This window comes from Xyrauchen texanus, chromosome 15 (assembly GCF_025860055.1).
Source record: "Xyrauchen texanus isolate HMW12.3.18 chromosome 15, RBS_HiC_50CHRs, whole genome shotgun sequence".
In the NCBI taxonomy this organism is placed as follows: Eukaryota; Metazoa; Chordata; class Actinopteri; order Cypriniformes; family Catostomidae; genus Xyrauchen; species Xyrauchen texanus.
In genome coordinates, this window is record NC_068290.1 from 24,528,928 (window position 1) to 24,551,955 (window position 23,028).

A 23,028-nucleotide genomic window follows, 5' to 3' on the forward strand; every position below is an offset into this window, starting at 1 on the left:
TATTTGCAGAATATGACAAAAAGTGTATTGGATTAGAATTACTGAGTGCATCTTTAATCTCAGTAACCGTCTTGTTATTGGACACTTTCACTCTAGGATTAAATTAATCATGGCTGATTGTGAATAGTGAATTTTTACTATGGCGTCTATAACTGAACTGCTCCACACTAAAAGCCTGTGAGCTAGGGCATGAAGCTTGGGCGAGTGCATGCAGCCCTGGCGATTGATGTGTGCCACTGCTGTGGTATTGTCGCAGCGAACGCGCACATGATTCCCCTGCAAGCGGGGAAGAAAATGATTCAGACCTTTCCATACAGAGCTCCAATTAATTTATGTGGGCTGAACGAAGTTCGCTCGGCCACGAACTGTTCACCGTCCTGCCCTCTTGAGTGGCTCCCCACCCTGTTAAGGACGCATCTGTCGTTACCACTTTTCACAACATAACAGCCCCGAGAGGGGTCCCATGTGCGTAAATGTCTGCGCTCCTCCAGTGGCGCGAGGCTGCTGTGCATGAACGCATCACTGTGACAGAGCGGCAGAGGTCGCGTAATGGGCTGAAGTGGAGGGATAAAACCCACTTCATGAATGCCCTCATTCGCAGAAGGTCCAAAGGCAAAACCTGAATAGCTGATGCCATAAGACCCTGTAATCTGAGACATGTGCGATATGGCACATTCGTCCCCTCCTTGAATTGTGATAGACAATTAATTAGAGAGTGAACGCGTTCTTGTGAAAGGCACGCGCGCATGGAGATTGAATTCAGCTCCAGACCCAGGAATATAACACTCTGGGCAGGTGTAAAATTGCTCTTGTTCACATTCACTCTGAACCCGAGTGATGTGATGTGCCTGAGCACACGGCGAGTGTCTTGCACCACTTTCTCCCTGGAATTGGCTATGATTAACCAATCAGTTAGGATGGTCTACCATGTGCCTATTCTATCACGATCTATTCTATCATGTTAGGATCCTTAGACCCGTTATTCTCAGCGGCGCTAAGCCCGCCTCCGCGCATAGACAGAACACCCTTGGACTCAGCGAGAGGCCAAAAGGGAGGACTGTGAATTCGTGCATCAGGCCGGCCGCTTACATTTAGAGTCAGAAAGGGTAGAGTTGGGGGGTTTCTTGGCCGCAGCCGCGGCGACAGACATTCTACCCCAGGGCTTAGCAGAGGATGGGTTACTCTGCTGAGGAGGTGGCTTATTGCGAGGCTTTGCCTTACCGGGGTGCTGGAAAGGACTCCCCGAGGAAGGGGAGTTGGGTGGTCGCGCAGGGGGCACGTGCCGCTTTCCCAGGAAGGCATAATTTGAGCGCGCCGTCCTCCTTTTTCTTGTCGTCCCAACGCTGTTGCATTAAAGCGACGGCAGGGCCAAAGAGAGCCTGGCCAGGCTCTACAGGGGCACCCGCAATGCGACTTCACCGCCAGCCACTGGCGACCTGCAGCCACAAAGTCGCTGGCAGTGTGTACGCACCTTAAGCCGTCTGCGCCAGTAGGCAGTAGCGGTCGATAGGGCGTCTATCTATATGATGTCTATGAGCGCACCTTTAAATTATATATTTTATATTAGAGCATCAATTATCCATATATGTTTTAAGCCATGTGTTTTCAAACTGAATTTGAAACAATAATAAATTATAATAGCATTGCTTTGCAACATGCATTTTTATCTGAAATGTTTTTGCTGTATTCATATTTAAAGGACGCCAATTTATGTTTTATTCAGGTTGAGCGGAACCCGTAGGCCTTGAAGAACTGTAGTTCTCTGTGATGAAAAGCAAGCATTTTCAACAGCGTGTTTCAATAGAGGGGGCGTGCTCTGTTTTTATTTTCTTGCACGCAATTGCTCCTTTAAACTGCCAATCACTAGACACTAAAGCTGATTCGCCAGCACGTGACCATCCAAACACATACACTGAGGGTTATGGTGTGCATGTTGTGCAGAGAACCGACGTCAAAATAATAATAATAAATAAATACATAATAATAAAAAATTGTTTTATATGCCCCTGGCATAAGTAGAGGTAGTGCATGTACGACTGTTGTTCTGCTGATAATAAAAGTACGGCGAAGAAGAAAAAATCACGGAAGTGTTTTACGAACATTGTTGAAGGTAAGCTAACTAGGTTAGCATCAACACAAGCCTGCTGCCGATGTAAGTCCATAAAGCTCATTCGATCATGTATATTACAGACCGTCCTCTCTTAATGTGTGTAAACTTTATAAATGCATAAAGTTTTGTATTAGAAACGTAGACACTGTTATATGTTTAGTATACACCCCGTGTGCCGCGTGCCGTTTTAAGTTTTGTAGTAGAAACGTAGACACTGTTATATGTTTAGTATACACCCCGTGTGCCGCGTGCCGTTTGTGTCCATGTAGGCATTGTGGATTTTGTAGTGTTGTTCTAAAGATGGAACGTTTTCAGGAGTTGTGAATAGCGCTTATCTTATTTTGAAAGAAATAATATGCCTTTTTATAGCCTATATTTACACGGCCAGACCAGGTTATATTTATACATCCAAAACATAACGAAAAACATTAAACAGGCATGGTGTAAGCTACTAAAACACATACATACTTGTGTATACACATACTAATATATATATATATATATAATCATGAGTACTCGCATGAGACCAATCATCAAATCACTTTGTCAAATGACCATATACACAAGTGCAACAGTAGGTGAAAGTATTATGTGCTGTTCCGAGCAACATAGCAGTCGTGACAGTGACGAGACATGTACCAATTACAATAAACAACATATTTACACAACACAATTTACATAAAATGTACACATAATTACACAACACAATAATAATAATAATATACAATGTACAGTAAACAATACAATATAGAATACACATACAATAAAAAAAATTAAATAAAGATTATATAAAAAATATATATACAGTAGTTGTATTGTGGAGAATATAATTATGACAGTCCAGTGTGAGATAATAAGATTAAATATAGCTGCAAGCATCGATTGCGGGCCCAAGCCGGTGGCACCGCCACCCTGGTGCCTTTAGTTACACTAAATACAATCATTGTATTGTAATATACAACCACACTAAACCCATCCCCATCAACCATACCAGTACTACTACAGGCATGAGAATCTACTTTAGCAAACTGTCCATTTTGCTTAATAATACCACAGGTATTACCATTTAAAGTTAAAAAGCATGTATCATATTTTTCAAACATTGATTGTAAACCATCAAGCAATGTTACACATGCACCAGACAAAATAAATTCTTCGTCAACCACATCTACAAATCCAGAAACAAAGTCGCCATATTCAAATTTAAATGCATTTGAATTAAAAGAGTATTGTTGAGGAAGATCTTGAATGCACAACAACTTGTCCTTCGTTGGATCAGTGATTGAACCACTTTGACGCAAACTGGTATACAAGCTGTCACCATCGGTCACAACATTATCTAAATCTTTTTTTCCCCATGAGAACACACTACGTAAACTGTGCTTTGCCAATGCAGCCAAACTAATCGCAACACACTGTTTTCCTGCCCACTGGAACTGCCTATTACCCTGATGAAATGATCCACGAATGCTACTAACACTTTCTCTTTCATTCGATGTAGATGGCAGGCTTTGTTCAGTATCTTTGACTGTACATGCACTTATTTCTCCAACATCATCACTAATGTCAAAGGATGGTATATCTGATGAGATGATGTCTACATTAATACCACAAATACTAAACTTATCTGCAGACAAGCTCGTCATTAAATTATCCATGTGAAAAACTAGGTCTTGCCAGTTTGTGTTAAAAACAACAACTGATGCACCAATATCAGAGCCTAAACCACATGCGTTACGGACATTACAGTCTACAACGACATAAAAATTGTGATGTTTCACAATAGTGCACATGTCTCCATTTATGGTCATTAAACAATATTCATGACTGAACAGCATCTCTTGTACTTTCTCATACAGCTCGTTCTTTGATCCATCCAATGCCTTGCCTACTTTTACATTGCATGTTTTATTGAAAACATTATATTGCCCAGCAAAATTATGAGGAAACTGACGGTCTCCATTAGACTCAGCTTTCATGTCCTTAACTAATTTTCTTCCCTTATTATGAATGTCTTGAAGATCTGATTTCTGCCATGTACACATTATGTATCTTGTGCTTGACTATTGAAACTACACTGCAGGCTACACCTGTAAATTCTTCATTCACTTCTGCAGACTGCAATCTTACCTCATTGCCTGCTACGATGCCAGACACATCTGGACACACGCAAACAGGGGAATTAGAGATATCAGTCTTACTATTGTTGATCAACGGCTTGCGTCGCATACGAAATCTCTTCAGCTTAGGCATCTAAGGAAAAACATAAGATCACATTAAAATTACAAAAAATATAATAATGTACTTGTAAGACTCCTCCTGCAATGACCCTCCAAGCCACTAGGGAACACTGATATTTTATGTCATCAGCCCCAAACTATATGTCTAGATAATGGAAGCTTCAGCTGCCATTCAGAGAACATCTCAGCAGGTGCAGAACCTGGTGCAGACTGTCAACAAAACCCCATCGACTCTCACCACACCCACTAAGGCAGTACCCCCTCCCACGCAAGCACATAATGCTCCGACTGTTCCAGCAGTGTTTATGTCATCAGCCCCAAAGAACACGCCCACTCAACCAAACCCCAATCTCAAACAGGATAGCATGAAGATAGACATGACTCTTTTGGGTAAAAAACGAACTAAGACATGGCACCGTGGAACGCTTATTGCCATCAAACAAATGGGTAAGATCCTCTCTCTCACACTACTGCATGCTTTTTTTCTCGCTGCTTTGCACACCCATTAAAGGACAGGAAATGTCAAATTGCATGTGCCATGTGTATTAATCAGACTAAAAATGCATGTTAAGCCTTATGACGCGGTCACACTACATTTCACGCTCCATTCATGTGGTAGACCAGAAACGCAAGCCCATGCAAAGGTCTTACTATTGTTGATCAACGGCTTGCGTCGCATACGAAATCTCTTCAGCTTAGGCATCTAAGGAAAAAAATAAGCTCACATTAAAATTACAAAAAATATAATAATGTACTTTAACACATACATCAACATTCGAAATAATACATCATGCATTTATTATCTTTATACATTTAAATTATAAACCAGGGTTGCTTCACACTTTTTTAAGTCAAAGATAAGGCTTTTTAAGACCTGAAGGAATACAAATTAATACTGTACATTACGGGTGTGTAATATTGACTGAAAAATGGTATCAAGATATTTGGAAAGTTTTGTTGATAATAATGTGTTTTTGTGCTGGTACCATGGTTTGTTTATGTCTGTTGTTGTTAGCTGACTCATGAAGACATTAATATTATTCATATTCTATGCAGTGGTCAGTTCACAGCAGTGACAGAAATTATCATTTTTATTAAAGGGCAATATTTGTAACCTTAAGTAATCATGATTTATTTATTCATTTATTTATTTATTATTTAACATGTATGTGTGCATTAAAAGTAAAATAGGGCAAAATACAGGTGGAACACATTAACTTGATTAGCAGTCATAACTAAAGCGTTCACAGCAGGTGGTGCCACCTAGTGGCTGGGAGAGTAATTTCAGGAAGGAGCAGACAGCTCCCCCTAGTGGCTTGGAATGTCATTGCAAGAGGGATCAGACAGTGTTCCCTAGTGGCTTGGAGGGTCATTGCAGGAGGAGTCTTACAAGTACATTATTATATTTTTTGTAATTTTAATGTGATCTTATGTTTTTCCTTAGATGCCTAAGCTGAAGAGATTTCGTATGCGACGCAAGCCGTTGATCAACAATAGTAAGACTGATATCTCTAATTCCCCTGTTTGCGTGTGTCCAGATGTGTCTGGCATCGTAGCAGGCAATGAGGTAAGATTGCAGTCTGCAGAAGTGAATGAAGAATTTACAGGTGTAGCCTGCAGTGTAGTTTCAATAGTCAAGCACAAGATACATAATGTGTACATGTCAGAAATCAGATCTTCAAGACATTCATAATAAGGGAAGAAAATTAGTTAAGGACATGAAAGCTGAGTCTAATGGAGACCGTCAGTTTCCTCATAATTTTGCTGGGCAATATAATGTTTTCAAAAAAACATGCAATGTAAAAGTAGGCAAGGCATTGGATGGATCAAAGAACGAGCTGTATGAGAAAGTACAAGAGATGCTGTTCAGTCATGAATAGGCCTATTGTTTAATGACCATAAATGGAGACATGTGCACTATTGTGAAACATCACAATTTTTATGTCGTTGTAGACTGTAATGTCCGTAACGCATGTGGTTTAGGCTCTGATATTGGTGCATCAGTTGTTGTTTTTAACACAAACTGGCAAGACCTAGTTTTTCACATGGATAATTTAATGACAAGCTTGTCTGCAGATAAGTTTAGTATTTGTGGTATTAATGTAGACATCATCTCATCAGATATACCATCCTTTGACATTAGTGATGATGTCGGAGAAATAATTGCATGTACAGTCAAAGATACTGAACAAAGCCTGCCATCTACATCGAATGAAAGAGAAAGTGTTAGTAGCATTCGTGGATCATTTCATCAGGGTAATAGGCAGTTCCAGTGGGCAGGAAAACAGTGTGTTGCGATTAGTTTGGCTGCATTGGCAAAGCACAGTTTACGTAGTGTGTTCTCATGGGGAAAAAAAGATTTAGATAATGTTGTGACCGATGGTGACAGCTTGTATACCAGTTTGCGTCAAAGTGGTTCAATCACTGATCCAACGAAGGACAAGTTGTTGTGCATTCAAGATCTTCCTCAACAATACTCTTTTAATTCAAATGCATTTAAATTTGAATATGGCGACTTTGTTTCTGGATTTGTAGATGTGGTTGACGAAGAATTTATTTTGTCTGGTGCATGTGTAACATTGCTTGATGGTTTACAATCAATGTTTGAAAAATATGATACATGCTTTTTAACTTTAAATGGTAATACCTGTGGTATTATTAAGCAAAATGGACAGTTTGCTATAGTAGATTCTCATGCCCGTAGTAGTACTGGGATGGTTGGTGGGGATGGGTTTAGTGTGGTTGTATATTACAATACAATGATTGTATTTAGTGTAACTAAAGGCACCAGGGTGGCGGTGCCACCGGCTTGGGCCCGCAATCGCTGCTCACGGCTATATTTCTATATGATTCCTGCTATGAAGGGCATATTGTTCATAATGTTGACAGATTCTTTTTATCCCATTCTCTAAAGAGTATAGCAGTGGATGCCAGTTTGACTTCAGGGATAGAGATGGAGTTAGATCCCGAGCTGGAGGAGGAGTTTGGGGTGTCTTTAGATGAGTTGCGCAAGTGGATTGAGGAGCAGGTGGATGGAAGTGATGCTGTGCTGCAGAGGAAAACTCAGCTGGCACAGCTGCAGGACTGGGTTGTGCAGAGGGAGAAAGAGGTCACCGATATGGATGCTCTCTGTTCCAATGCCTCTGAGTAAGTTTTACATGTGTGAGTTTTTTTGTAGGGCTGTGTCAATACAATCAAATATCGATATATCGCAATACTTTTTCTCACAATATGTTGTGTCGATACTTTAGATTCATATATCAATATTCAACTATTTATTCAGTAGCTATAGGACTCTGTTTGAGTGAAATCCAGGGCCTAAATCTGTGATGTTTTCAAGGTCCGTGGTTCAGTGTGAGACTCTGGTGAAGGAGGTATACAGTAACATGGGTCTAGAGTATCACGAGAGCAGCTCGGAGGATGAGGAAGGAGGCCGGGCAAAAGCTTCTGAGGTCATTGAGATTGATGACGATGATGATGATGATGATGTCATTGCGGTTGGTTGTGGTAAGATGCTATGTGTGCACCTGAATATGTATTATGCATATGCCTCAAAGTGCAACATGAAGATGTGAAATATGTAATGTAACAGTGTGTTATCTTTCACACAGTGGTTCCTCCCAAGAAAATTATAACACCAGCCAAAGACCCAAAGGTAAGATGACAAACTGACAAAAAGAGACAACTATGTTCCTATGCAATTCACACTTCATAATGTTATATTTTCAGTGTTGGTTAATGTGTTTCTTTTTTTATGTATATTTTCTGAACTATATGTCTAGATAATGGAAGCTTCAGCTGCCATTCAGAGAACATCTCAGCAGGTGCAGAACCTGGTGCAGACTGTCAACAAAACCCCATCGACTCTCACCACACCCACTAAGGCAGTACCCCCTCCCACGCAAGCACATAATGCTCTGACTGTTCCAGCAGTGTTTATGTCATCAGCCCCAAAGAACACGCCCACTCAACCAAACCCCAATCTCAAACAGGATAGCATGAAGATAGACATGACTCTTTTGGGTAAAAAACGAACTAAGACATGGCACCGTGGAACGCTTATTGCCATCAAACAAATGGGTAAGATCCTCTCTCTCACACTACTGCATGCTTTTTTTCTCGCTGCTTTGCACACCCATTAAAGGACAGGAAATGTCAAATTGTATGTGCCATGTGTATTAATCAGACTAAAAATGCATGTTAAGCCTTATGACGCGGTCACACTACATTTCACGCTCCATTCATGTGGTAGACCAGAAACGCAAGCCCATGCAAAGAAATGTCAAATTACGATGCTCATGAAAATTCAAGTTTGATGAGAAGACATATGACCAATAAAAGATCACACCCTGACCCTTTTGGCTTAATACAAAGAATACATATTTCAAAGCTACACGTTTTTATTGTTGCGGGAATGTGAGTAGATGGTATGTTTTAACAATTTTAATGTAATATTATTTGTGATTTATTTATTAAAACCAGAAGATATTGAGCATGACACCATATCATATCCTGTCCGTTGCGTTGTTGGAAATAATTCAATTTGTTCAAAGTATAAATTGCCTGCAGCTTTATGGCCAAAATATTCATTCGATTTCTGCGTTCCGGATTGCTCCATGCACAGCATGCTTAACACAGATTTCATCAGCAGCACAGTCTGCTCAGACTTCAAGGAAGAAGAAAATGTAAATGTTAAAATATGTATATCTGCTAAAAATAAAATGTAACTTGTAGAAATGTACAAGCATAAAAATGGCCTCAAAGCTAACATAAGTGGACTTAAAAACCACAAAATACCAAAAAAATTAAAAAAAACGTTTTTTTTTTATTTCATGGGGTATTTATTTTTGAGTTACGTTCTTTGTGTCACAGGGAGCAATTTTAAATACAAGGTGAAGTTTGAGAATAAGGGAAAGAGTCTTCTGTCTGGAAACCACGTGGCATTTGACTATCACCCAACACTGGAGAGACTGTATGTTGGTGCCCGTGTTGTTGCGAAGTACAAGGATGGCAACCAAGTCTGGCTGTATGCAGGCGTAGTTGCTGAGATGCCCAACAGCAAGAACCGCATGAGGTAAGATGAATGAATCTGATGCAAACGCCATAAGAGACTTGTAATAAATGACCAAGGAGAATGGCAAAAAATGGGGCGTTTGAATGATGGGAGAGGGTGGCAGAGGAAAAGAATGCTGGTTAGAATGGCATCACAGGTGTGATGGAGTAATTGTATTGCTAGTGCAGTATAATGCAATTGAATTACAGACTGAAGAAAGACAGAGGCACTTTGTGAATTCTTGAACTATGTATTGCAGCTCTTGTCATGATGATACTGTCTCTTTATGCTCTTTTTTTTTTTTTTTCTTTACTGTCCCTCCTTTGTACAGTGCATCCAGAAAGTATTCACAGCGCTTCACTTTTTCCACATTTTGTTATGCTACAGCCTAAATTAATTATTTTCCTCAAAATTCTCCAAAGAATACTCCATAATGACAATGTGAAAGAAGTTTGTTTGAAAACTTTGCAAAAAAATCACATGTACATAAGTATTCACAGCCTTTGCCATGACACTCAAAATTGAGCTCCGTGCGTCCTGTTTCCATTGATCATCCTTGAGATGTTTCTACAACTTGATTGGAGTCCACCTGTGATGAATTCAGTTGATTGGAAATGATTTGGAAAGGCACACACCTGTCTATATAAGGTCCCACAGTTAACAGTGCATGTCAGAGCACAAACCAAGCCATGAAGTCCAAGGAATTGTCTGGAAACCAGGCACTGCTCATTACCTGGCCAATAACATCCCTAGAATGAAGCATGGTGGTGGCAGCATCATGTTGTGGGGATGTTTTTCAGTGGCAGGAACTGGGAGACTAGTCAGGATCAAGAGAAAGATGAATGCAGCAATGTACAGACACATCCTTGATGAAAACCTGCTCCAGAGCGCTCTGGACCTCAGACTGGGGCGAAGGTTCATCTTCCAAAAGTACAACGACCCCAAGCACACAGCCAAGATAACAAAGGAGTTGCTACGGGACAACTCTGTGAATGTTCTTGAGTGGCCCAGCCAGAGCCCAGACTTGAACCCAATTGAACATCTCTGGAGAGATCTGAAAATGGCTGTGCACTGATGCTCCCCATCCAACCTGATGGAGCTTGAGAGGTCCTGCAAAGAAGAATGGGAGAAACTGCCCAAAAATAGGTGTGCCAAGCTTGTAGCATCATACTCAAAAAGACTTGAGGCTGCAATTGGTGCCAAAGGTGCTTCAACAAAGTATTGAGCAAAGGCTGTGAATACTTATGTAAATATGATTTTTTTCGTTTTTTATTTTTAATGAATTTGCAAAGATTTCAAACAAACTTCTTTCACGTTGTCATTGTGGGGTATTGTTTGTAGAATTTTGAGGAAAATAATGAATTGAATACATTTTGGAATAAGGCTGTAACATAACAAAATGTGGAAAAAGTGAAGCGCTGTGAATACTTTCTGGATGCACTGTATGTCATGAAGATAAAAGCATCTACTAAATGGATAAATGTAATGTAAATATAATGCATGTTGTTTAGACAGTCAAACTGATACACTGACAAAATGCAGGTTCCTGATCTTTTTCGATGATGGTTATGCCTCGTATGTGGGCCTGCCTGAGCTCTACCCTATCTGCAGACCACGTAAGAGACATTTTAACCAACTTCTTACAATTTGTTTTAGCCTTCTCCCTGATTATGTGATGCTTAGGGGGCTTTCACACTTGGTTCGATTGCCTGTTCCGAACCCGAGTTTGATTGCTCCCCCCTGCCCCCGATGGACTGTGTTCACATTATATATTTGTATCCGAACCGCGGTACGCTTGCGTCATCAAGCTGCAGCTGGTGCGTAATCGTGTTGCTTGATAACCGCGAAATGAAAAGGCGTCAAAATTCAATGAATAGACTTGCTCGGTTCACATTTGTTCTTCTTTTTTCAACCTTTGGTTTTGTTTTCATCATCAAGATACAGAAACACACTTGCGTCTGTCTGCCGCAAAAATACTGAAATCGCTCAAAAGACAGCGGGCTGTTCGCCGAAGACAATTTTTGCGAAGGCAAGCAGAAATCATCTCTCTGCTTGCAGTGCGTGTAGCGCCAATCCCGCTTTTCGTCAAGGTAAGTGTATACACACGCACACACGCACGCACGAAAGTAAACCCTTTCCGCTCATTTTGAAAGTGACGCGTGTGAGACTGACGACCACATTATACCTCATCAATAGCGGTTCACTTCCGCGGTTTGGTTCGATTGCGTTCATATCAGCAGCGAACCGTACTGGAGTTCACATGAACCGTACCCCAGACCACCTTTTTAAGCGGACCCGAGTACGGTTCGCGGGTGCGCACCAGAGTTCGGAAGACAGCGTTTACATCATCCAAACGAACCGAACTCTGACGTCATTCGAACCGGGGTGCGCACCAAAAGTGCTAGTGTGAAAGCCCCCTTAAACACCGTTATTATGCTAAAGTTTTAGCAGTGATTGTGATTTTATTTGAGTTCACTCACCCTCTTGGCATTACTTTTTTCTTCTGCTGAACACAAATAGAGATGTAAGGCATAATGTTAGCCTAAATCGCCAATCACTTTCATTGTATGGAAAAAGATGGAAATGAAATTATGGTGACGGAGACTAATATTATGCTTAACATCTCCTTTTGCGTTCCACAGAGAAAAAAATTATACAGTTTTGGAACAATATGAGGGTGAGTAAATCATGACAGAATTTTCATTTTTGGGTGAACAGTTCAACTGAATAACATGTTGAAATGGATTTCTCTCTCTCTCTCTCTCTCTCTCTCTCTCTCTCTCTCTCTCTATCACTACCTCTACCTATGTTCAGTGAAAAAGTCTTGGGAAGATATTGAGGATCAATCATGCAGAGATTTCATTGAAGAGTACATCACATCATACCCCAACAGACCCATGGTGTTGTTAAAGCCTGGGCAAATTATAAAGACCGAATGGGAAGGGACATGGTGGAAAAGCCGTGTGGAAGAAGTGGATGGCAGTCTTGTCAAAATGCTTTTCCTGGTCATGATTTTTTTTATTTATTTAATTAAATTAAATATGTTGATAGATTTCTAGGTTAGATTTCTTTAATCTGTCCCTTTACAAACATGTTCATATGCACAGTTGAATTATGTTAATTGTATTGGAAATGCATTGAAAATGTGAAATTAACTCAAGCCTAAAATTAGGTGTTTTGCTATTATGGAAAAAATTTAAGTAAGTTATTTGGACATTAGTGTTATTTCAATGTTGTTTGCAGGATGATAAGCGCAGTGAGTGGATCTATCGTGGCTCTACAAGACTGGAGCCTATGTTTAATCTGAAAATGAACACTGCTAACAGTCAAGAGAAGAAGATGGCTGGACAACAAAGACAGCGCCCTAATATGGGTAGCGCATTGCCTTTGGTTTTGTCTAAATGTGTTGCTTGTTATACGTCTTTAATATACAAATCGTCTTCAGAGTTCACGGTTCTTTTCAAGGAGGTCATAGTGTTTCTAATGCTCCCTTTTTGAGTATGCGATTTTATGCATAAGCTGGTCATGTTAGAACTAGCATCTGGTATTCATTTCCCAATTCCCATCGTACTAATACTTTGTGTTTAGGAGCGTTAAGGACTAAAGGCCCTGTTGTACAGTACACTAGTGACAACAGTTCTTCCACTGCCAATCGACCTATAGTCCCACAGCTCCCACCACCTCGGACACTACCTGCCGGACCTCCACAACCTTCCCGCACAGAGTGAGTGCTTAAGCTGCATTTGAAGTGTAGGTCTAGCATTAAACCGTGTGTTATAGTAATTTCTCCTTCTCTCTCTCTCTCTTCTCTCGTCTTTCAGGAGTCCTGGCTTTAAGAGTCAAATGGCTAAGAAGAGCACTGGTGCAGTTGTATTGCAACCTCGCCAGGGCATTACCTCTGACCTCCAGCCCAAAGCACTAATCGGCACTGTTCCCCATACCAATACCTCCAGGTCAGTGTGACACCCAAGCACTGGGTACATATCTGTACTGTTTCTTGAAGCTATTATTACAGGTGTAAATCCGGTCCAAGAATTCTTTGGGATCCAATCACTCAAACCACTTTCGGTGGAATTAAGAAATGCATGTGGACTACATGTAAGTTTATAAAACCATCCAATAGAAAATTTAGAAAATTCCCTTACATGGACATGCAGAAGGGTTCACAGAGCATCTACAGTATGCCTAATATCATGCAGATCATATGAAACAAGCTGGAGCTCATTTAATACAGGCGCACTCTTAAATAAAAACTTTCGCAATGCCATGTTTGCTGAGATCAAATTTAAAGTGTATATTTGAGAAACTCTTTGCCAGCATTTTTTATTAGAATTTCTTGACTGTTTCTGCATTATCAACACGTAGTAACACACTGATGTAGTCAGTAATGTATGTAGCACACAATCAAGAGACACTCCCCTCGAGACAATAATACAAGTGGTCGCAGGAGGCACATGTTAATACCAAGTGTTAAGGCCAATCTGTCTTGAGTGACCTCTTGTGACTGGACTACCTGAAAATGATAAGGGAAAAGAATAGCTTAAAGGAATGGTTCACCCCAAAATGGAAATTCTGGCATTTATTCACCACCTATTGTTTCGAACTCAAATTACTTTCTGCTGTGGAACAAAAACGAACATCTCTTTTTTTGTTCCATGAAAGACAAAGTCATACAGGTTTGAAACAACATGTGGGTGATTTTAATATCCCTTACCTTTCCACTTTTCAGTTCCTCTTGGATTTAGCAATTTAAAAAATGTATGCAAATGCATGCAGTGCCTGACTTGAACAGGTTGAAGAGGGTCCCCAAACAGTGTCTTTGTGAAGTGCAGATTTGGAGAGTGATTTTGCCTGAAGGGATGAGCAGTTTTCTAAACATGTCAGACTGTTTATCATCCTCACCATCTGGAAGCGAGTGTGAGGAAGTAATTACAACAAGCACAGATTCATTGACATTTAAAAATGTATAAAACATTTTTATGAATACCTCTTGCTGTTGCCCGAATTCAGTCATCGCCCACTCACTTTTCTCAAGATAATGGTTCTCCAGTCAGTGCTGTCTATGGCTGCAGTGCTATATTTGTGTCCACTGTTATCAGCTGATTTTAAAGAAATTTCTCCATATATACTTAGCATTTTAAATTAAATTGTTTAAAATGAAACTGCGGGATGAATAACACTAGGGATGGTATTGCGTTACAAATAATTATCTGTCTCTCAGATGGACTGACTTTTTATCATGGGTTGGGTTTCCCTGTAACATTGCAACTAACAGTTTTAAGGTCATACCATCATACGTAATTTTAGGATGGTGTTACGCCTGTGTGCCAAACCTGCACATAGAGTGCTCGTTATTCGTTTTTCATACAAGTTCTTCAATACTGGAGCTATATGTCCAGGAGTTAAGAAAATGTTATGGAAACGATAATGGAAATTGGATTTGGATGTAATATTATCAAGGCGCCAAAAGTTATTAAATAGAATGTCATAAAAGAAATAATGATGGGTTTGGCAAGAGGTTTCAAATGTAGGATTGGCCTATCTTTCATATTTGCATCTGTCATTTCACATGCGCAGAGACCATTTAAATGCGGTCCTTTTCAACACTTTTTTTTTTTTTTTTTTTTATCCTTGGAAAAAAGTGTTCAATGCACTGATATTTTACAGTGTAGGTAGGGCCCCAACAATGAATCCATCCCAGGGGCTCCCTCCCCCCTAAGTTTGGCCCTGGCTGCATATAAGAACCCGCAATGACCAAGAACATTTGCCATAATACAAATGTTAAAGTGAAACCAGATTGTTTTGCTCCTCTCTGTCAAAAGGCGCTTGTACATCACTGCTAGCATTTAATCTTCAGAGCTGTTCTAAATGTTACGAGGTTTGGTGGTGGGATTCATGACGGCTTCAGTTCATTTAGAGTCCTTGCATAATGCGCTGTTGCACCAAAAAATTTACTCAAACCCATTCATGATTGCCATTTCTGTATTTGCTTAATCCTTAATTTGGATAGTACAATGTGATTACAATTTGAAGTTCTCAAAAATTGCAGTTCTTTCAGATAATTGAGGTTAAATCAAATGATTGTGTTCAGACAATGCAATTATCGCAACAGGCCTAATTATGAATCCTCATTTGTGTTTTTAGTTCAGTTTTATTGTAGGTCTACTATGTCAACCTTACCCAAGTTTACTGACAGTGTCTGAGACAGAAAATGTTAGTATAAAAATAATTAAGGGTTAATACAATTGATCGTATATTAGCCTTATCAAGGGTTTCGCCTCTTAAATGGATTGTTTTTTTTGTGTGCATTTATTAATTTTTGGTGCTTACTGCATATTCAGTTTAAATACAAAAATGCATCACAGGCAATTGCTCCTATATCATCATTATCATAAATTACATAAGTATACTATAATTATTGCAAAACAACACGAAAAAGGCTGCAAATAGCATCACAATTTTTTTTACAAATTCTGTCATTTTGTGCCACAATAATCAGGAAAATGTGTTGCAAAATCTGTAGACTGACTCTTGTTCTCTCACTCCTATTTTCACAGACTCTTTCTTCTGCAGTCAGGCCCTGTGCATACACTGACACCAATCACTCAAGTCCAGCATTCTATGCAGTCAACAGTGTCAACATACTCAAGTGAGCGTATTCCTCAGGAGCCGTCGTACCAGGCTCCAAATGACCGACTGTTCTACCTTACACACTCCTGTACTCCAGACTGTATGAAGCGAATCCGGCCCACTCGACCAAACCTTCACAGAGGACGCAACCCCCTTCTTACACCATTGCTCTACGAGTTTCGACGCATGACTGGACGTAGACGCCTTAACCGCAAGGTGTGTTTGTGTCTTAGGATCTCTAGTGGTCAACCAGAGGGTTTTTTTGTAACACATTACAATAAGTCAAAAAAAAATTACATCATGAACTAACAATAAACAATCGTTTTTACAGCATTAATTAATGTTAATATTGGTTAATGTTGATTTTAAAGATTATATTGCTCATGTTAGTTCATAATGCATTCATTAATGATATCTTATACAAAATGTAATGGATAAATGTCAGAAATCAACATTAACCAAGATTATTAAATGTTGTATTGTTAATTTTAACTATAAGAATAACTAATGTTAACAAATATCCTTATTTTAAAGTCAGGGTTTTTAAAGCAGGATGGTCAGTGTTGGATATAGGAAATATGCTTTTATTTATATATATATATATATATATATATATATAAATATCATACATACATACATACATACATACATACATTTATATTTACTCAAGCAAAAAAATTTGAAAACCAAAAATATGCAACCAGAATTTCAGACTTTTGTTTATTGTTCAAGTAAATACTTTAAGAAGATACTTTTGTTCATAATTTTCCAACTGTGCCTTCCTTGTAATAATTTATAATGACTTTTTTCTCTTTTGCGCAGATGTCATTCCATGTCATCTACAAGTCCCCATGTGGCTTGAGTCTGAGGAATATGTCAGAGATCCAGCGCTACCTATTCCAGACATTCTGCGACTTCATCTTCTTGGAGATGTTCTGTTTGGACCCCTACGTGCTGGTGGACCGCCGATTCCAACCTCAGAGGCCCTTTTACTTCATTCGGGACATCACAGGTGGCCGTGAGGACATCCCCCTGTCCTGTGTGAACGAGATTGACAACACTCCTCCACCCAATGTGGCTTATAGTAAAGAGAGGATCCCAGCGGATGGAGTCTTCATTAACACAAGCCCAGACTTCCTGGTGGGCTGTGACTGCACTGATGGCTGCAGAGACAAGTTAGTATTAGACATTTCCAGTACATCAGTAGAGTTAGGTTTAGCTGCATCTGTTTATTAATCCGCACACAATCACCCACAGATTTCAGTCCTGCTATTTTGTTATTTTTGTACAGTAGATCAGAGTTTGCAATGACCGTCAATTTGCTGCCATATACCTAAATAAATTAAAATAAAACATTGAGGGATAATTCAAAACGATTCCAGAAAGGACTTAAGGTATCTGGTGTACTGCATGTCCCTATTGTAGAAACATTAGATTAGAAGATTAGGGATAGGGATTATGGAAGTAAAGAAAAAGGAAGAAAATAGACGTGAGTGAGGATATGGGTGAGAAATAAGAGATCCCAAGCAGGGCTCCAGACTGCAACTAAAATGGTCACAAATGCAACCAAAAATAATTGATTGCAACTAGTGTTGTCAAAAATACCGGTACTCCGGTACCAAGTCGGTACTGAAACAAAAAAATGTTTACGATACCAGAATTTCTGAAGGTACCGCAGTACCGAGTACCGGGTCTAAACTCAGAAACTGGCATTGCTCTGTGTGGCAAGCGCCTCTTCAATGAGTTGCGTGAATGTCCCGATCTAAAGGTGCGTACACACTGCCAGCGACATCGCGCGCAACAGCGACTCAATACCATTCATTTTCAATGCGAGCACAGCGACTTCCGGCGACACGAGCTGTCGCGACCGTTGGCGCTAGATGTGGGCGTGTCCAGCGACGCGACAAAGTTGAGAAAAGTTCAACTTTGGAGCGACTAACGGAAGCGACAGCCAATAGGAGAGAAGACGGAGAGCTCACGTGATCCTTTCTCTCTCTCTCAGCTCCTGCAGTAACGGAAAGGTGGATGAAAGGCTAATTCTTGCTGTTAGCAATTTTCCAGTGCTCTATATGTCTCTTCCCACGTACAAGGACATTTTTAAGAAAAATACTGCATGGAAAGGTGTATCTGAGATCGCGGGGATTTTATGGACCCAGACAGACCGGCATTTGCATTTTCGCCGCAGATAAACAGCCGCTATGGCAAACAGTACGCCTTGTTTCTCATTCATCTTTGATATAAAGCATTTTATGTACTGATTCCATTTATATTTAGTCTTTTCCCTCCAAAATGTTTTTTTTTAGTGGCAAGAATAAGAGATTCACTGTCAACAGCAATGGAATGGCATCCGTGAATGTCATTTATAAACGTTACTAGGCAACCAGTAGTGGGAACACCCACTAGCAACTAACTATTGTTTTTTAGTCATTCTATTGTATGCTTGTTTATTTAATTTTTTTTAGTACTTGGTAAAAACTTTAATTAAAAGTTGAAGCAAATCTTATATAAGTGTTCAAAAATACTTTAAGCATACATTGTTCAGTTTTGTTATGATTAAAAAATAATATATTTAAATTAAAGTGTTGCTCAGTGGCATATTTCTGTTCTTAGTTCTGCTGCTAATGTTTTGTAGACTTGTTAATAAAAGGGTGTTGTTTAGTAACCTGTTTTTGCTTTGGTACCGAAAATGGTAGAGTGCCGTGAAATTTCAATGGTATTGGTACCGACTACTGAAATTTTGGTACCGTGACAAAACTAATTGCAATAATAATTTAAAATCTAGTCGCCATTGGCGACAGTCATATGTGTTCATTTGCGATTTCGTCAGATATAATCTTGTGAGTTATTGAGTACATTGTTAGAACGCACACCAGTGTGTCTCGAGCTGCTTTTTACCCATTCTGTTTCTGAAGAGCTCACCGCACGCAACAACAAACCCAGTGCGAGAGAGTCGTGAACAAATGACTCTTGAACCGGATCTTTTTAATTAATGACCCGAAAAGGTCGAAAAGAGGGATTGAGCTCAGTAAATAGTTTGAATCAGATTCACTTTCTCAGCGAATCGGCCGTCAGTGAGCTCTCAACTGGGAGTGCAGACATTTCAAAATAAGAGTCCCATGTGTATTTCGGGCTGCTTTATAATTACAAGTGCTGTATTGTGTACAACTTTTTTCTTCTGGTAATTATTTATTGGAATTGGAGTAGAACAATAAACCATTATTTGGTCCAAGTAATACATTTCAAGTACTTTTTTTTTTCTTTTTGTTGTTTATTAAAATTTAGTTTTATAATGAAATAAATTCATATGGTGGCACAATTATATTTTAGTCTACAAAACTCATTTAAAACATTTAGGCATATGCCTTCAGATCAAAAGATTTTTAAGATCATGAGAAACATTTCAGTCGTGTTTCAAAAGTTTTGACTTATAGCGCGTGCGTGTGTGTGTGAAACATTGATGGATATTTCCAAATGCTGTCTGTCAAATTGACAGAAATAGAAACAAGAAAAACATTTTAATATTTGTTTCTCACATTCCCGCTGTATATGTGTGCACTGTTTATTCACTGGTGTTACGATGCAATAAGAAGCATATTATCAGGCACCATCAACATTAACACCTCCGTTGATTAACATTGAGGATAATTGGCAAGCCCCACGCATAGCAAATTAAAAGGCTTTAACACAACAGACCTTAATAATAGAATTTATCAAAATAATTTCTACGCATAGCAAATTAAAAGGCTTTAACACAACAGACCTTAATAATAGAATTTATCAAAATAATTTCTAATAGAAAAAAAACATGTCAAAGTGTGTGAGGAGTTAGAAAATGTAAACATTCAATCATAAATTTTTTTTTTTTTAAATGACTAAAAATTGCTACTTATTACAATTTTTGTCCAGTATCTGCCACTGTTCTGAAACTGCTCAGGTAGTATCTGGGCATGATGGTTATCATGCAGGAAAATGGTATGGTTTATCAAACTTTGAATAACTTTTTGTCATGAGTGCCTAGATGATGCAGGCCAATTTTCATGCAAATCAGACAAACAGTCGAGGAGGAGTACGAAAAAGTAGGTTTTCAAAATATTTAAAAATGGCGGACAGTAAGTTTGCTCGATCGTGACATAATTGGTATCATTGTTCTCGGCATACAATGCGGAATCTGTCAAGACCCATCTCGTGACAGTAGGCAAAAGGAGTCAATAGCTATTAGCGTTTTTAGAAATAGCATTATAATTTGACCAAAAGGTGGCGGAGTCCCTTCAGAGCAAGTCACATACCGAGTTTCATAACGATACGCTAAGCTTTTGGTAAAATACAGTATTTTATGATTAAATAAAAAATGGCTGACATCCAAAACGCCCGATATAGGAAAAATTGTATCGTCGACTCAATTTTCGTTATTTCTCTGCAAAAATGTTCAAATGTTATGAGCCAAAAAAAAAAACGGTTTTTGCTATCTCCTGAATAGTAGGTGGCACTGCTCCGAAACTGAGCAAGCACCCTCGAATCATGGTGCCTATGACAAATAATAAGTTTGGTATGAATACGCTAAAGCATTACGGAGATATACCCTCACGTCCATTTTGGCGTGTTCTTCGACGAATTCATTGGAGCGCCATTCGAAAACGGTATGGTTTATCAAAATTCTGTGAAAAACTTTTTGTCGTGAGTGCCTCTAGATGATGCGGGCCAATTTTCTTGCAAATCGGATAAACAGCCTAGGACGAGTTCGGAAAAAGGAGGTTTTTCATCAAATTAAAAGTGGCAGAAAATGTTCATGATGGAAAAGGACGTTATATGGTGCAATCGAATCATCTTGAGCAGAGGAAAAAATTATTTCATTTCTAGGACTCACAGTTCAAAAGTTAACATAAACGTGAGTGCAAATTTGGGCAGTTGGTGGTGCTACAGGGTTTGAGGTAGAGATGCCAAATTTGCAGATCAAAAATGGTAATAGATCAGATTGTCCTCTATCTGTGTGCCAAATTTCATAACTTTCCCGCAAGCGGTTCTATGGCTGCCATAGGCTCGATTAGAAGATTAATAATAAGAAAACTAACGGAAACAATAGGGGTCTTTCGCCCCTTCGGGGATTGACCCCTAATAATATTTTTTATGCAGTAGTTTTATGCAGAGTGATCATGATACATTTTTCTGGTTCCGGCAGACCTAATTAAAGCAGGATAATTGTAATTTGATGGCTAAATTAGGTGTATGCCTGGCTAAATAGAGGAGTCTTTATTCTAGACTTAAACTTGAGTGAGTGTGTTTGTGTCTCGAACAGTATTAGGGAGACCATTCCATAGTTTAGGAGCCAAATAGGAAAAGGATCTACCTCTTTTGTGAATTTTGATATTCTAGGAACTATTAACAGGCAGGAATTTTGTGATGGAATATAGTGTGACAGACGGTCACTGTAGAGTGGAGGAGGGCTGGAACAATGCACGCCCGGTCCCCAATCAGCCTGATGGGGGCACGTGAGGGATAAAGGCGGCTGGTGACGACGGTTCGAGAGAGATAGAGAGAATGACGGACAGTTGCCCGTAAACATTCTCTCTCTCTCTCTCTCTCTCTCTCTCTCGCACCACCATTTGCAGTCGGCCTTTATCCCCCTCGGAGGCTTGATTAGCCTGATAAGGGACCGGGTGTGTAAAATCATGACCCGGCCCCGCCCTGCGCCCTGTCACTGTTACTTATATCCTGAGGAGCTAGACCATTTAAAGGTTTTTACATAGTTAACAGAATTTTTCAATTAATAAGAAATTTAACAGGTAACCAATGTAACAATGCAAAAAACTGGCTAATGTGATCATATTTCTTTGATCTAATTGGCACTCTGGCAGCTGCATTTTGAACCAATTGAAGTTCATTTTTTAAACTTGCTGGACATCCTCCCTGTAATGCATTACAATAATCTAGTCTTGAGGTCATGAACGCATGAAATAGTTTTTTGGCATCAGCAACAGAGAGCTTGTGTTCAAGTAATTTTTTTAGTCTGGAGACCTGCCAGGTGTAGTCCAGTGGAATAATATAGATTGATCATTAAATCGGGTTATCAGATTGCCACCCAAAAAAAACACAGTATGTATTATGTTTTTCATATTGCAACAGCAGAATAAAACACAGTGCTTGGCTAAACTAAGGAGCTCCTGCCACAAAACTTCTTGTTAAATATATGGCACTTTTAAAAATTCTAAGCATTTTTCAATATATTACTGAAAATGGAGCGTGACTGAAAATGCACAACCTAGTTTGTTGTAGTGACAGAATGATCACTTGTAGCTCATTGTCAATCAGCTGTAGTTGTAGAAAAACTTTAAACATTTCTCCAGGATCAATTAATCTAATTAAATTTTTTCTTTGTTCATTTGTAGATCAAAGTGTTCATGCCATCAGTTAACTCTACAGGCTACAGGGTGTACTCCAGGAGGACAGATCAACACCAACGCTGGATACCATCAAAAGAGACTGGACGAGTGCCTCCCTACAGGGTCTGTGATATAAACAACATTCCATAGCAATGTTAAATTACTCCAACAAGCTCTTCTTCATCTTAATTTAAAGGGATAGTTCACCCAAAAATGTTAATTCACTCATTTACTCACCCTCATGCCATGTGTGAATTTTCTTTTTCCTGATGATCACAAACAAATATATTTAGAACAATATTTCAGCTCTGTAGTTCCATTTATTGCAACTGAAAGCACATAGAGGCAGCATAAAAGTAATCCACACGACTCAAGTGGTTAAATCTATATCTTCAAAGCCATATAATAGGTGTGGGTGAGAAACAGATAAATATTTAAGTCCTGCACAAGTGGTGGCAAAACGTGCGAAGAATGCTAATCACCAAAAACAGAAGTAGAAAGTGGAGATATATAGTAAAATTAAATATTGACCCACTTCTGTCATTTAGCTTCTAAAGATATAGATTTAACCATTGGAGTCTTATGGATTACTTGTATGCTGCCTTTTGTTTGCTTTTT

The 23,028-nt window shown here is 39.2% G+C and overlaps 1 protein-coding gene across 4 annotated transcripts in view; it reads left to right on the forward strand.

Annotated features, from left to right (window-relative positions):
• Positions 1-1,919: 1,919 nt before the first annotated feature.
• setdb1b (SET domain bifurcated histone lysine methyltransferase 1b) overlaps positions 1,920-23,028 on the forward strand; it is a 31,712-nt gene continuing 10,603 nt past the window's right edge. Inside the window, exons 1-15 of one of the 4 annotated variants that reach the window (XM_052143853.1) lie at positions 1,920-2,110; positions 5,795-5,917; positions 7,265-7,497; positions 7,691-7,857; positions 7,962-8,005; positions 8,133-8,430; positions 9,223-9,424; positions 10,946-11,019; positions 12,218-12,408; positions 12,647-12,776; positions 12,992-13,127; positions 13,225-13,356; positions 15,961-16,249; positions 16,856-17,208; positions 22,417-22,533. In XM_052143853.1, the coding sequence (XP_051999813.1) occupies positions 5,795-5,917; positions 7,265-7,497; positions 7,691-7,857; positions 7,962-8,005; positions 8,133-8,430; positions 9,223-9,424; positions 10,946-11,019; positions 12,218-12,408; positions 12,647-12,776; positions 12,992-13,127; positions 13,225-13,356; positions 15,961-16,249; positions 16,856-17,208; positions 22,417-22,533 (2,489 nt within the window). In that variant the 5' untranslated portion in view covers positions 1,920-2,110. Of the gene's footprint in view, positions 2,111-4,661; positions 4,798-5,794; positions 5,918-7,264; positions 7,498-7,690; positions 7,858-7,961; positions 8,006-8,132; positions 8,431-9,222; positions 9,425-10,945; positions 11,020-12,217; positions 12,409-12,646; positions 12,777-12,991; positions 13,128-13,224; positions 13,357-15,960; positions 16,250-16,855; positions 17,209-22,416; positions 22,534-23,028 lie in introns of those variants that run through there. The other 3 variants (XM_052143852.1, XM_052143854.1, XM_052143855.1) reach the window with 3 other exon arrangements.